Source organism: Ailuropoda melanoleuca, chromosome 4 (genome assembly GCF_002007445.2).
Source record: "Ailuropoda melanoleuca isolate Jingjing chromosome 4, ASM200744v2, whole genome shotgun sequence".
In the NCBI taxonomy this organism is placed as follows: Eukaryota; Metazoa; Chordata; class Mammalia; order Carnivora; family Ursidae; genus Ailuropoda; species Ailuropoda melanoleuca.
Window position 1 is genome coordinate 25,544,252 of NC_048221.1, and position 16,014 is coordinate 25,560,265.

General features: G+C 46.9%; 1 protein-coding gene across 9 annotated transcripts in view; it reads left to right on the forward strand.

The window, feature by feature from the left end:
* Positions 1-16,014, forward strand: part of ABHD6 (abhydrolase domain containing 6, acylglycerol lipase) — a 79,176-nt gene that overhangs the window by 45,725 nt on the left and 17,437 nt on the right. For 8 of the 9 annotated variants that reach the window (XM_019805385.2, XM_034658531.1, XM_019805388.2 and 5 more), the window contains 3 exons: positions 1,001-1,158; positions 4,579-4,633; positions 4,848-4,948. In XM_019805385.2, the coding sequence (XP_019660944.1) occupies positions 1,001-1,158; positions 4,579-4,633; positions 4,848-4,948 (314 nt within the window). Of the gene's footprint in view, positions 1-1,000; positions 1,159-4,578; positions 4,634-4,847; positions 4,949-13,731; positions 14,843-16,014 lie in introns of those variants that run through there. The other variant, XM_034658534.1, reaches the window with a different exon arrangement.

Sequence of the window (16,014 nt, forward strand, 5' to 3'; positions counted from 1 at the left end):
TAAGTTAAACACCTAGACCTTGGCTCAGTGTTGGAAGTGAAAATTAGTTTTGCCCTCCTGTGCACATCAGCTCGTGTGAATTCTCTCATGTCTTGCTCCAGGAAGATAGGAAATGATGGTCATTCTCAAAGGCGTTCAGTCTCAGTAAGCACCTAATGCTGTCCTGGAGGAAGAGGGGCTACGTGGAGGGCAGCCACTGCTCTAATCTGGGGGACAGTTCACAAGGGGTCTCTCTCTCCCTGTGGTTAGATATTGACCCCCAAACAGAGATTGCTAAGTGGCTCCAGGCCAAGGGAAGGAGGCATCAGTCACTCCAGTCCTTTGTTTTCTTCCCATCATGCATTTTATCAGCTCTCCTCTCAGGAGTATGGTGTGAAGGGGCTCGGGCATGTTGTCTTCTAAACTGTTGCTTTTTTTTTTTTTTAAAGATTTCATTTATTTATTTGACAGAGGGAGAGGCAGCAAGAGAGGGAACATAAGCAGGGGGAGTGGGAGAGGAAGAAGCAGGCTTCCCGCTGAGCAAGGAGCCCAATGCAGGGCTTCATCCCAGAATGCTGGGATCATGACCTGAGCCAAAGGCAGATGCTTAATGACTGAGCCACCCAGGCGCCCCATCTAGACTGATGCTTCTTAAACTCTATCATATACGTGCCTCCCCTGTACCTTGTTCAAGTGCGGATTCAGACTCAAGAGACTTAGGTGAAGGGCTGAGGTTCTGCATTTTCTGCGGGCTTCCAGTGCTGCTGGTCCATGGACCACAGTTTGAGTAACCAGTCCCTAAACCATCCTGAAGGAGTCTTTTTCTGTGTTTCTCAGAGCGGGGTTTTGACTTTGAGCAAGGATGGCAATACCAATGAAAAACAAATCTGGTAAAAAAAAAAAAACAAAAAAACACCTGAAATATATTAGCTCTGGGCTGATAGTGGATGTTTCCTATATAAAATGGAAGTTGGTAAGAAGGTAGATAGATTGCCAAGCTGTTTTGGTTTGAATCCCGCAGGCCTGCAGTACTCAACTGATAATCAATTTGTACAGCGGCTCAAAGAACTGCAGGACTCGGCCGCCGTGGAGAAGATCCCCTTGATCCCATCCACCCCAGAAGAGATGAGTGAAATGCTCCAGCTCTGCTCCTACGTCCGCTTCAAGGTGCCCCAGCAGGTACGGTGCGCTCAGCAACAATATGCCTGCCCTCCGCCAAAGGCTGAGACGGCCAGCGCCGGCCTCCTCACGCACCCCTTCCCTCTTGTGCGGCTCTGCGTCATCATTTGATGGCTGTCGTGTGCCCGTGACAGATCAGGCACGGTGTTTGGGCACAGTGGTGAAGAAAGAAGACAGGGAGGGTACCTAGGCAGACACAGGCCAGTGCGGGAGGCAATTAACAAACAAATATGTATGCATGGTGATGAGTGCTATGGAGGAAATGAAGATGGTATGTGATTGAAAGCAGGGAGGCAGGGGAGACTTTGATAAGCCTCTCTAAGGAATAGTGTGGGCAGAGATGGGGGAAATATAGGTAAGTTCAAGACACTGGAAGGAGGCGGGGGGGCTGGCATCTATCTAGAGGGAGAGCAGGAGAGGGAGGCAAGGGCTGCAATAGAGAATTCTTTTTCTTTTCTTTCTTTTCTTTTCTTTTCTTTTCTTTTCTTTTCTTTTCTTTCTTTTTTCTTTTTCCTTTCCTTTCCTTTCCTTTCCTTTCCTTTCCTTTCCTTTCCTTTCCTTTCCTTTCCTTTCTTTTCTTTTCTCTTTTTAATTTCAGGACTGCTTTACATGCTTAAGAATTGCTAGGAACCCCAAAGAGCTTGTTCGTGGAGGTTCTGTTGATACTTACCATATCAGAAAGTAAAACTCAGAAAAAGGTAAAACACGAGAACACACAGGCTCTCATTCCAGTAGCCCTCAGCCTGACAATGCTGTCCCTCCACAAGCAGGCTCTGGGGAACAGAATGCTTCTGAGAGCATGAAGGTGAAGCAGGCAGGTAACATTTAGCATTACGGGGGAAATAGTTTGACCTCACGAGCTCCCAGGAGCCACTTGGAGAACCACTGGGCTAGATCACGTAGGACCCTACAGGTTATGGGAAGGGGCCTGTAGTTCTCCTAAGAGGGACTGTGCGGGGCACAAACAGAAGTGGAGAACCAGTGGGGTGCTCCCGTGGCCTGGTGATGGCAGTGGTGTAGATGAGGGCGGTGGCAGTGGAGACTGGAGACCCGAGCTGCTTTGGGAGGCAGGATGGGCAGGACTTCCCGGCAAATTGGAAGTGGAGGATGAGGGACAGCAAGGACTCACAGGTGACTTCTGGTGCTTGAGTTGGATGAAGGCAGCATTTTCTGAGTAGGGGAAGGAGAGAGGGAGGGTAGGTCTTGGGGACAAGCTAAGGGCTCTGTTTTGGACGTGTTCAGGTTGTCTGTGAGGCCTCCAGTGCAGATGTCAAGCAGACGGCTGCACATGCAGGCGGAGCTGCGGGCCATCTGGCCCAGAGCCATGCAGTTAGAGCCATCAGCCAGGGTGATGGTAAAGGTCACGGTCCAAATGAAGCTCTGAATCTAGGGCGGCGGGGTGGGAACCAAGGGACGAGACTGCATGGCTAAGTTTCATAACTGTAACTAATCTCTTTCTAGTGTAGGAACTGGACCCTGCCTCGCGGTGGGGTGGAGCCTCCTAGAAGTAGAGGGAATGGGCTCTTTTCAGAAGGCGTGAGCACGACACAGTTAATGGGTATAGAAGCACCCAGAATCTGATTCTGTGGTACATTCTATCCCCGAGATCCTCTTTTTAGTTGTGAGGTTGCACTGTCCTTTCCTGGTCATGCTTTCTGCCCAGAAGAGAGTGGCCAAACAGTGCTTTAGGAAATTCCATGTTTTGAGTTGTCAGGAATATAAAAACACTGTGAGAGAGTAAGTGGCAGCTCTAGATGTCTTCCCTCCCAGGAGACAAGGAGCACCCAAGCACTCTGTGTCATGTTATGTTTGTCTATTTACTTGTCTGTGTCTTCCACATTAACCTCATAAGATCAAGGATTTTGTCTTAACTGGCTGCTCTGTCCCCAGCCTTTAGCACAGTGCTTGAGTGAAGTATGTCCTCGGTATCATTGGGTGGGTCAGGGGGAGGGAGGATGCCTGGATAATGCAGAGATGGAGAATGGATGTGTGAGTAGATGCAGAGTAGATGGACACGTGAATTGGTGCATGTACGTGCGTGGGTGATTTAGGGATGCAGGAGAGATGAACGGCTGAATACTTGGTTGGATGGATGGGAGGATGCCTGGAGGATGCAGGGGTGGAAAATGGATTGATTGGTGGATGCAGGATAGATGGATCTATCAATAGACATACACATGTATGATTCAGAGATGTAGGGTGGGTGGGTGGGTGGATGGATGGATGGATGGATGTCTGCAAGAAGCAGGGATGGAGGATAGATGGATGGATGCTTGCATGAAGCAGGGATGGAGGATGGATGGATGGACGTCTGCATGAAGCAGGGAGGGAGGATGGATGGGTGGATGGATGGATGGTTGTCTGCATGAAGCAGGGAGGGAGGATGGAGGAGATGGATGGATGAAGCAGGGAAGGAGGATGGATGGATGGATGTCTGCATGAAGCAGGGAGGGAGGATGGAGGATGGATGGATGGACAGATGTCTGCATGAAGCAGGGAGGGAGGATGGATGGATGGATGGGTAGGTACAGGGTAGGTGGATACGTAGATAGACATATGAACACATGAGTCAGGGATGTGTAGATGTGCGGGTGCAGGATACGTAGTAGAGCAAACAAAATGGCTGATGCCATTGGTCTCCCCTCCAGGCTTTCACTTCCAGAATGGTCAGATTCTAGTCATGCTCCAGAGGGTTGGTTCAGAGCAGTTCTGGCTGGATTTTCCCCCTTCAGTCAGTACACAGGACTCCTCAGAGTACATCTGAGGGGCTCAGACCATTCCCAGGTAGATGAGAGGAGAGCCGGTGCTAATGTGAATGCTGTACCCTACCTCAGAGATCCTTCTTCCCGCAGCCAGTCTCTGGGTCAGGATCCCAGGTCCAGGAGATCTGGCCTGCCTACATTGGTGGCAGCCTTCACCAGCCCTCCACAAGGAAAACAGAGATAACACTGAATACTAAACAAAGGACTATGGAACCCATCCCAGAATTTTTTGAATCGTTTGTCTCTTTATTGTTCAAGAGGCCCATCATCCCCCATAGTTAGATTTTTTTAATAGACCTTGTTCTGCATTTGGATATTACTAAACAATTCCTTGATATTATTTCCAGCCTTGATTGTGTCTTAGCCTGAGCAGAGAATATCTCAAGATAAAGTGCTGTGAGCCCATGTCAGGTGTTTTACATGCTTTGGCTTCCCAGTATGACCCGGGTTCCTAACTATTTACAAAGGAAAAAGCATCAGATGACCTAACTCCCAGTTACAGTGTAACTCGGTGGTGGGAATTTGGAGCCCTGGGCCCTGAAACCTTGACAATGCCATAAATTGCCAGACTTTATTCCTTCCCTGTCCCAGAGCCATGGGGGGGGCCTGAGGAAACAAACCGTCTCTTGCCTTCTAACCGTGGCTCACTTCTCCGTAGATCCTGCAAGGCCTTGTTGACGTCCGAATTCCTCATAACAACTTCTACCGAAAGCGTAAGTAGCCGTGTTTAAGCTTGGCGCCTGTGACCAGTGAAGCTTTATGGGGGGCTGGCTTTTATATTTTACATTTCTGAGACTTTGATCGTTTTCTGGGGCCCCCAAAGACAGGTGGAGCCCTGACTTCATGACTGTCCCTGAACTCTGTAGAGTTCGGGTGCCCACAGGCACGGCCCAGTGTGCACTCACTTTGTTTTCCTTTTCTGAAAAGTGTTTTTGGAAATCGTCAGTGAGAAGTCAAGATACTCCCTCCATCAGAACATGGACAAGATCAAGGTTCCAACACAGATCATTTGGGGGAAACAAGACCAGGTATGTAGCATGTCCTGGGGGCCTCCTGTGCCGGTTACACTGGCCTCTGAGGAAAAGCAAGAGGTCATTTACCAAGTGAGCCTCACAGGCTGGTTTCTGATACCAGGAGGGGGAGGAACACACCTGGTTCAGGTGCTGATATTTATAGGGGGCATCGTTCTCTTGAGTTGAGAGCAATGCTGTTGATCTTTTAAAATGAAGGGAAATATGGGCTCCTGGGGGCTCAGTCGGTGAAGCATCTGCCTTTGGCTCAGGTCATGATCCCGGGGTCCGGGTATCGAGCCCCGCCTTGGGCTCCCTGCCCAGTGGGGAGTCTGCTTCTTCCTCTCCCTCTGCCCCCCCCCCCAGGCTTGCGGGCTCTCTCTCTCTCTCTCTCTCTCTCTCTCTCTCTCTCTCGAACAAATGAATAAAAATCTTAAGGGCACCTGGGTGGCTCAGGGGGTTAAGCATCTGCCCTCAGCTCACGTCATGATCCCGGAGTCCCGGCGTCGAGTCCCGCATTGGGCTTCCCGCTCAGCAAAGAGTCTGCTTCTCCCTCTGACCCTCCTCTCGTGCTCTCTCTCTCTCTGTCTCTCTTAAATAAATAAATAAAATCTTTAAAAAGTTTTAAAAATCTTAAAAAAATTAAAATAAATAAAATGAAAGGCAATCTTAAATCATTTTTACAAATTACTTTTATCAAAGCCATGTAGTCTCATACTACAGAAAACTTTGAAGAGGGGTGCCTGTGCTTCATTGGCTTAAGCTTCTGCCTTTGGCTCAGGTCATGATCCCATGGTTCTGGGATCCAGCCCCGCCTCGGGCTCCCTGCTCAGCGGGGAGTCTGCTTCTCCCTCTGCCTCTCCCTTTACTCATGCTCACTTTCTCTGTCTCTCTCTCTCACTCTCAAATAAACAAAATTGTAAAAAAACAAAAAAACTTTAAAGAGCTCAAAAAGGGTTGTAATGAAAATTTGATCTCTTTTCCATCCCAGATCCCAATTCCCGTTTCCTGAGGCAGTTCTTACTGTATTGCGTATGTTTCTTCCATTTTCTAAGGTGGGGATTGACCTGTTTTCTGCGAAGGGCTGGATAACAAATATTTTCGACTTTGTGGGTCCTACTATTTCTGTCGCAACTCCCGAGCTCTGCTGTTGCGCAAAAGCATCCATAGAAAGTATGCAAACTAGTGGCGTGGCGGAGTGCCAGCGAACCTTTATTCCCACAAACAGGCCGTGGGCCGTTGTTTGCTTACTGCTGTTCTAAGCATACGTGTATCTGCATAGATAAGTTGTATCTGTAAGCTTTTCAAACATGCATAATGACACTGTTCACGTTAGTTCATATATGTAGGAATCTATGTATCTTGGAAATCATTTCATACCAGCCCATGCAAATTTACTCATTCTATTTTTTTATATATATTTTTTATTTTACTAACTTTTATTAATAAGTTTGGGTAGGGGCGCCTGGGTGGCTCAGTCGTTAAACGTCTGCCTTCGGCTTGGGGCGTGATCCTGGTGTTCTGGGATCGAGCCCCTCATTGGGCTCCCCTCTTCCGCTGGGAGCCTGCTTCTTCCTCTCCCACTCCCCCTGCTTGTGTTTCCTCTCTCGCTGGCTGTCTCTCTCTCTCTCTCTCAAATGAATAAATAAAATCCTTAAACAAATTAGTTTGGGTAAGTTTTTATATTCATACACAAAAATGACATGACCAGTGGTTAAATCCCGCTTTTTTTTAAAGATTTAAAAAAATTTTTCCTTCCTTTTTTTAATTAGAGAGAGAGAGGGAAGGGCAGAGGGCGAGGGAGAAAGAGAGAATCTTAAGCAGGCTCCACACCCAGCACAGAGCCTGATGTGGAACTCGATCTCACAACCTTGGGATCATGACATGAACCGAAATCAAGAGTTGGACACTAAACTGACTGAGTCACCCAGGCGCCCCAAAATTTTTTTAAAATTTTAATTCCAGTTAACATGCAGTGTTATATGAGTTTCAGGTGAACAATACCTTGATTCAGCACTTCCCTCCAATACCCAGTGCTCATTACAAGTGCCCTCCTTAATCCCCATCACCTATTTCACCCATTCTCCCACCTCCCCTCTGGTAACCATCAGCTTGTTCTCTATAGTTTAGAGTCTGTTTTTTGGTTTGCTCTCTTTTTTTCCTCTGTTCATTTGTTTTGTTTCTTAAATTCCACAAATGAGTGAAATCATATGGTACTTGTCTTTTACCGACTGACTTATTTCATTCAGCATAATACTCTCTAGCTTCATCCATGTCATTGGAAATGGCAAGATTTCTTTCTTTTTTATGGCTGAGTAATATTCCATTGTGTATATCTATCACATCTTCTTTATCCATTCATCAATCAGTGGACACTTGGGCTGCTTCCATATCTTGTCTATTGTAAATAACACTGCTGTAACTATGGGGGTGCACGTATCCCTTGGAATTAGTGTTTTTGCATTCTTTGGGTGAATAATCAGTGGTGCCATTACTGGATCATAGGGTGGTTCTATTTTTAACTGTTTGAGGAAACACCAAACTGTTTTCCACAGTGGCTGCACCAGTTTGCATTCCCACCAACCGTGTAAGAGGGTTCCCCTTTCTCCACATCCTCCCCAACACTTGTCATTTCTTGCATTTTTTATTTTAGCCATTCTGACAGGTGTGAGGTGATATCTTGTTGTGGTTTTGATTTGCGTTTCCCTGATGATGAGTGATGTTGAACATCTTTTTGTGCGTCTGTTGGCCATCTGTGTATTTTCTTTGGAGAATGTCTATTCATGTCTTCTGCCCATTTTTTAATTGGATTTTTTAAAAAGATGTTATTTATTTATTTGACATAGAGAGAGAGATAAAGAGAGCGAGCACAGTCAGGGGGAGAGGGAGAAGCAGGTTCCCCATTGAGCAAGGAGCCCGACGTAGGGCTCGATCCCAGGACCCCAGGATTATGATGACCTGAACCGAAGGCAGACGCTTCACCCACTGAGCCACCCAGGCGCTCCTAATTGGATTTTTTTTTTAAAGCAGGCTTCATGCCTAGCATAGAGTGCAATACAGGGCTTGAATTCACAACCCTGAGCTGAGATCAAGAGTCTGATGTTTAACCAGCTGAGCCAAGCAGGTGCCCTAATTTTGGATGTTGACTTGTATCAGTTCTTTTTATATTTTGGATACCAACCCTTTATCAAATATGTCATTTGCAAATATCTTCTCCCATTTTTAATATTTTATTTTGAAATAATTTCAAACCTGTAGAAAAATAATAACATGAGTACGAAGTACTCTTATATACATTTCCCTAAATCCATCCATTTTAACTACTTTATTGAGGTATCATCTATCTACCATCAAATTCACCTAGTGGGGCACCCCGCCACAACCCATTGTAGAACATTTCTGTCACTCCCCAGGGTTCCCTCCTGCCCATTTGCAGTTAGTCCCAGCCCCATGTTACCACAGTTCTGTTTTCTGTTTTACAGTTTTACCTTTTCCTGAATTTTTACATAAATGGTATCATATAATAGGTAGTCTTTGGTATCTGGCTCTCTTCACTCATGCATAATGTTCTTGAGGTTCCTTCATGTAATTGCCTATATCAATAAGTTGTTCCTTTTGTAGCTGAGTGTCATTCCATGGTATAAATGTACCGTGTTTTATTTAGTACCAATTTTTTAACATTTGCTGCATTGGCTTTTTTAAACGTTCTCATCTATCTATCTATATTCCGGACCGTTGAAGTGGGTTGCTTACATTATGCCCTTTTACCCCCAGTGCATTTACTGAGAGCAATAATATTCTGTCACTTAACCACAGTGCATTGTCACATTCAGGAAGTTTAATGCTGGTGCGATGTTTTTGTCTAATCTACCGCCCATATTCCAAATTCATGGGTGGGGCACCTGGGTGGTTCAGTCGGTTGAGCGGTTGAGCGTCTAACTCTTGATCTCAGCTCAGGTCTTAACCTCAAGGCTGTGAGTTTAAGCCCCACGTTGGGCTCCATGCTGGTCATGGAGCCTACTTTAAAAAAATTAAATAAAAAACAAATTCATCAGTTATTTCGGTAAGGGGCTACATAGAATGCTCCTCCTCCTCGTGGCTCCCTGAAGCAGGATCTAATCCGGGCCCCATGCGTCATGTCCCTGTAGTCTCCTTTACTGTACACTGATGCCCCAGTCTGCCTTTGTCATTCATGATGTTGAGATATTAGAAGAGTACAGGTCATTCATTTTATGAAATGTTCCTAATTTGACTTTGTCTGCTGTTTCCTCATGATTAAACTCCGATGGTATATCACCACCAGAATAGCTCCTAAGTGATAAGATAGCACCTCCTTGGACACACAGTGTCCTCCTGCCCCTGCCTGGTGAGGTTCAGTTCCTGTTGATTGACTGGTCGGGTGTTGTCTGATTTCTTCATTGTACAGTTATTATGTCTCCCCTTGGGACTGATAGGCAGTCTGTGGGAGACGCTTCGAAATATGCTGCTCCTCACCAAACATTCCCCCCTAGATTTACCATCTGTGAGTGATTCTTGCCCCAAAGTTTACATTATCCTCTCCAACAGCCGCGTCGTAGTCCGTTTTATGGCTCTGCTGCAGTGTATTTCGTTAGTGCCCTATTGATGGTCAATTAGGTCATTTCCAGTTTTTTGCTATTAAACAATACCTCAGTGAACATCAGCAGAGATGCGTGTTTGTGGTGTGTGAGAGCATATCTGAAGGGTTAATTCTTCAATGTGGACTCACTGCGTCAAATAGCAGGTGCATTTTAAAATTGTAGTAGGTTTTGGGGGCACCTGGCTGGCTCAGTCGGTAGAGCTTGCCACTCTTGATCTTGGGGTCATGAGTTCAAGCCCCACATTGGGTATAGAGCTCACTTAGAAAAAAATTTTTTAAATAATAAAATTTTAATAGGTTTTATTAGATGGCTCTGTATTAGTTTGTTGGGACAGTCATAGCAAAGTACCACAAACTGGTTGGTCTGAACAACAGAAATTGATTATCTTAAAGTTCTAGAGCTTAGAAGTCCAAGATCAAGTTGTCCGCAATTTGGTTCCTCCTGGGGGCTGTAGGAGAACCTGTACTATGCCTCTTCCCCAGCTTCTGGCGGTTTGCTGGCAGTCTCTGTGTTCCTTGGCTGATAGATGTGTCACACTGCCATCTCACACAGAGTTCTCCCTGTGCCTGTGTGTCTCTGCGTTTAAATTTTTGTAAGGAAGGCAGTCATATTGAGTGAGGGGCCCACCCTGCACCAGTGTGACCTCATCTTAACTAATTACATTTGCAACAACCCTATTTCCAAATAAAGTCCCCTTTTAAGGTATTGGAGGTTAGAACTTCAAAATATGGATTTTAGAGGGGCGACACAAGCAATAACAGACCCTCCAGAGAGAGACTGATTTATACCCCAGAAGCTCCTTTTTTCTTGCAACTGTTCTTTAGAAATGGTATCTTATTCAGAGTTCTTCTAAAGTTTAAAGCAAGAGGAGGGGTGCCTGCGTGGCCCAATCAATTAAGCGTCTGCCTTTGGCTCAGGTCGTGATCTCGGGGTCCTGGGATCGAGCCCCACATCGCATTGGGCTCCCTGCTCAGTGGGAGTCTGCTTCTCCCTCTGCCTCCTCCCCCTGCTCATGCTCTCTGTTTCTTTTAAATAAATTAATTAAATTAAAAAAAACAAAGCAAGAAGAGGCAATGAGAAGTGGAGCCCTTATCAGGCCCAAGATGATCCATGGGGAAAAGGAGCCAGGACAGTGCCCCCAGTGGGTGTGGGGAGGGACTGGTGATGGCGTCGGATACAGCTCTCCCAAACCAGCCAGGTACAGCGAGGATGTGCAGTGCAGTGATGTGGGCATGGAGAGGAGGGAGAGCTCTTTGCTCCCTTCTACAGCAGCCAAGGGACTAAAAGGAGCTTCTTGTGCACCTGAGTGGAAAAGCAGGACACGGAGTAGCCCAGCAGGGGGTTATTCAATAAGAAATCAAGTTAAAACAATGAAGGCCTTTCTTCGGTCTGAAAATCCCAAAGGTGATTTGGGGCTCTCAGGGACCAACACAGAGAGGCAAAGACCCATTGCCCTACCCTGCAGAGACAATGCAGAAGTGAGCTCTCTGGGCTTGGGCTCTGAAAGTCTGGGTTCCAGCCCTGTCTTTGCCCTGTATCAGCCCGTGACCTTGAGCAAGCCACTCAGCTGCTCCAAAGCCTGGGTTTCTCTTCTACTGCTCGGGTGATGTGAGGCTCGTGTGAAGTAACACACTTGAGGGAGATCTTTCTCCAGTGACAAGAAAATAAGTTATTTATTACTCATGTGCTTTGCCTCTGAGAGTTGGCCTCTGCCTATGGTCCAGAATTTTTTCCAGAACTCTGAAGTCCATTTTGTTCTGAAAAAAGAGCCTAACATTCCATGGGCCTACTATAAATATGATCAGATCTTCTCTGTGTTCTATGGACCATCCCCAGTGCAGAATCCAAATAGCAAAGGCTTCAGGGGCCCTTAATTTTATGGCCTTTTGCTTCCCAAGCATCTGGCTCTTTTCCTGCTCTGTTGTCAGCATTTGGTGTCACCGGCCCACGCCTTTCAGGTTGAATTCAGCCACCCTCTTCTTTGGGCCCCTGTAGCCCAGCCAGTCTGCTGTACAACTGCCGGGGAGCTATGCCCATTGTTGTCTATGTAAATCATGCCTGCTGGATTTGGGCAGTATACAGCCCACACAACTGATCCCGGCAGTCCTTCCTAAGAGGATTTCTGCATATCAGTTCAAGTATTTCCCCTCTGTGTTCAGTCCACCAGAATGGGAGGGCCTTGTGGAGATATATAAGGTCTATTACTCTTTATGTCCCTTCATGCTGCCACCACAGTGCCTGGGATGCAGGAGACCCAGAGTATATAGTGAGTGAGCGAGGAAATAAGCTAGAAAGTATATAAACAAACTGAGGAACAAACCCACCAGCTGACAGCCTATACATTTAAGTCAGCTAACAGATTTATACTGAGCACCTCGTATGTGCCTGACACCGTGTGAGGCCCTGGGGATACAGCGGGCACCAAGACAGACAGGATCCCTGAGCTCCCGCAACTTCTAGTCTACCTGCCATTATAATGCCTGGCAGAGCTCGAACTAGTGTGAGGTGGGTCACGTGAGTGCAGGGTCAGATCCTGTCTTTGTGATTTTTATATTTTGTTCACGGTGGATCTTTTTGCATTAATGCCTATTTTTTTAAAAAAATTACTGCATTAAAATAATCTTCATCTTAATTACTAAGTTTTTTGGAGCCTGCTTTAATTTTGTGCCCAAGGCAAGGGCCTCAGTTCCTTCACCCTAGTCTTGGCCCTGCCCTGAAATGGGTTGGAGGAAAATTGTTTGACCATCTACGTGAAGGTCTTGTCCAAGACATAGCTGGTGTGGTCCCCGTAGATGTGCATGCCTCACGAGGGTCCATATAGCTATTTCCCATACATCTGAGTGACCATGGGGAATCCTGGATCTGACCAGCGTAACAGTGTCAAAGCTAGAGGCTCCTGTGGGTATTCTTGAGCTCTGGGATCTGACCTCTCTGCAGGATAGACATTCAGTTGGGAGTTTCTACTTTTTCATGCTTTGACCCGTTGACTCCATCTGCATTTCTTCTGGGGACTTTTCTACAGAAGCTGGGCTTTATTTCTGCTCAATTGCCGCGGCAGCCTTCCCTGTGAGTGCGGGGCAGGCAGGGGTGTCTGATTCCTTCTCGGGGTGCCCCTCTCACTAAGCTCCCCATTAGCTGCTCCTATTTGTGGCCCCCGGGGGTGTTTTGCTGTGCTTCATGCTCCATGCCTTGGCTGAGGCATGCTGCCCCCCCACTTCCCGGGTGGAAAATCTTGGTTTTAACGGTCTGGGTTGATGAGAATGGAGCTCAAACACAGACAGCACTTGAGTCTGTTAGGGGTCTTGCTTTTGCATTGAGGATGAGGGGAGGGGTCCTCTTGTGTGGGATGAGTTGAAGGTGAATGACGAATGGGGCCTGAATGCAAATATGACACTACTGGATGGTGTTGGGGAGAAAGCGTTGATTGGGTGTAAATAGCAAGGTAACCCAGGTGACAGTGAAATTAAGTGCATTGTTCAGAAAGGTCAGCCCTGGAATGGGTGGTGCCTTTCATATAGAAAGAGCATTCCCCGTTATTCACAAACGCCAGGGCCTGCGGTCATACCACTCTGGGGACCCCCAAAAGACTCTCAAAAAGACGCTCCTCCGCCCCGTTTGGGATAATTAGCCTTCACGTCCTGTGTCTTCCCTGTGTGCCCTTCCCAGAGCTGGCCTTCTCTAGTCCGGCCTAATCATGTCCATCCCTGACACAGCCCTGCTGCTCCCCACTGCCCTCAGATGGAGGCCTGACCCCCCATCTCTCCACCATGCCCTCCCCGCTCCCCGCGTGCTGTCTCAGCATCAAGCTAACTGCCGTCCCCTGCCCTTGCTGTGACCTGCCCCCCTCTTGCACGAATCCTCCTCCCATGTGCATTCTCAGCTCCCAGGATGCTCCCCGCCCAGAGCCCTCGTCCACTGACCAGTCTGGCTTCCCCACCAGACTGAAAAACCTCCTCCTCCTGGGCAGGGACTGTGTGTTTCAGGACTACTGGCAGCCACACAGTCCTGGCAGCAATTGCAGACTAATGCCTGCAGTCACTTCTGTCAGCCAGCCACGTGCCCCAACACTGAAGTGACTTGGTCCTAAAAGTCACCCCTGCCAGGCCTCGGCCAGCATCTGGTCCCCTGAGCGCGCACGGGTACCCGAGTCTTTTCTGCCTAGCGTCCTCTCTTGCCCTGCAGGTGCTCGACGTGTCTGGGGCTGACATGTTGGCCAAGTCGATTGCCAACTGCCAGGTGGAACTTCTGGAAAACTGTGGGCACTCAGTGGTGATGGAGAGGCCCAGGAAGACGGCCAAGCTCATCATCGACTTCTTAGCTTCTGTGCACAGCACAGGCAACAACAAGAAGCTGGACTGAGACCCCACCCGCAGCCCACACTCACACACAGCATCTGCCCCCATCTCCAGAATCGGACGCGGCTACCATTTCTCAGGGATCCTGCCCCACATGCGGTCGGAGCACCAGCGTCCCTGAGGAGGCCAGTCCCTGTCCCCGGTCTCAACAGATCCACAGAGCTTTGGGGCCATGAGGCAATCTCCAAGATATTTTTCACAATATAGAAACTCCCATGGGATAATATTAAGAAAACCTATCCATGAAATCTACCCAGAAGTCTTCAAGTTCATGTCACCAAGCGGCTGCCTTGGGACCGTAATCGCCGAGGCCATTTTCTTTAAAACATCCCTCACAGACCGAGAGGTCTGCTGCTTCGACGTTCTCCCCTGCATGGTCAGTGGCTGTTTTAGGAGCATTAGTCTCCCATCTGCTGAGCCCTTCTTGTTTATGTCTAGTTTAAGTTTAGTGTAGAGGCCCCTGTGTGAATGCAAGTGCATCAGCTGCAAGACCAGGGAGCAAGGTGCAAGCTACGATACTGGCACGCGAGGAGGGGCGCGGTCCCATGTCCGCCGGCCCTCTAGCTGCCGGAGCAGTGGAGAATACGGTTGGGGGGCTGATGGACCCCTGCATGGCAGCCCTGTCATGAGTGAGCCCGGAACAGTCACCGTCGGAAGAACACCTGGCAGGGTGGGTTTCCTGGAAACCATTGATTATTTTTAAAAATAGGACTAATGAAGCAATAATGTTCTATAATCAGACTCGGATTACACACACAAGCACCTCGTGGGCCTCTTTTCTATCTTGCTGTGCTACCGAAGACCCTTGGGTGTAAAATACTAGCTTGTTAATGAATTCTGTGAATTCTGTCAACAGTCATGTGATTGAAAATAAGTCTAAACAGCTGTAAAAGTGACCACAATGACATGAAATAAATTTAATAAATCTAGATCAGCAACATGCACATGGTTTCTGTTCCTAAGCTCGTATTTAAGCACAACGTTGGCAGATTTCCTGTTAACTTTAAAAAGGGATTTTTCAAGTAAGGCTTCTTCTAAGACTTTGGGAGACCTTGTTTGGATGAGTTATTAGTTGTCTTTTAAGAAATCATGTTTGTAATTTTTATTCAGCTGAAATTGTATAGCAGAAACAAAAGGCAAGGGGTGCCTGGGTGGCACAGCAGTTAAGCGTCTGCCTTCGGGTCAGGGCGTGATCCCGGCGTTATGGGATCAAGCCTCACATCAGGCTCCTCCACTATGAGCCTGCTTCTTCCTCTCCCACTCCCCCTGCTTGTGTTCCATCTCTCGCTGGCTGTCTCTGTCTCTGTCAAATAAATAAATAAAGTCTTAAAAAAAAAAAAAGAAACAAAAGGCAAGAGGCATCAGACTATTCCTTTTGACCCTTGTCTGTTGTACTTAGGACCCCTTAAAATTCCCAGAGTTTCAGGGCACCTGGGATACTCAGTTGATTAAGCATCTGACTCTCGATCTCAGCTCAGGTCTTGATCTCGGGGTCATGGATTTGAGCCCCGCGCTGGGCTCCATGCTGGGCATGGAGCCTACTTTAAAAAAAAAAAAAAAAATCCTTAGAGCTTGAGTCCTCCAAATCTTTTTACAGAGAGTTTGCAACCAAGTAGTTCTGGAAATAAAGTAAGATAAACTTTATAGTTTAAAACTATAGTTGTAGTTTAAACTTTATATTTTAACTTATTAAAATATAATAAAATTAAATTTTATTTAATATAATTTATTATTTTATAATATAAAAATATATTAAATAAAATTAAAATATATTAAATTTTTTTAATTTAGAAGAGTGGGACACAGATCTTAAAAACAAGATGTGAAAATGTGATGTCTCAGACGGGTGAGCGGCAACTAACGCAGTGTTCGGAGGGAACAATCGAGGCCTCAGTACACCTGTTAACAAAGAAGAGGGGCACCTGGCTGCCTTAGTTGGTATAACAGGCAACTCTTGATCTCCGCCTTGTGAGTTCGAGCTCCACGCTGGGTGTAGGGACCACTTAAAAATAAAATCTTTTTTTTTTTTTTAAAGATTCTATTTATTAGAGAAAGAGAGCACAAGCAGGGGGAGCAGCAGAGGGAGAGGGAGAAGCAGGCTCCCCACTGA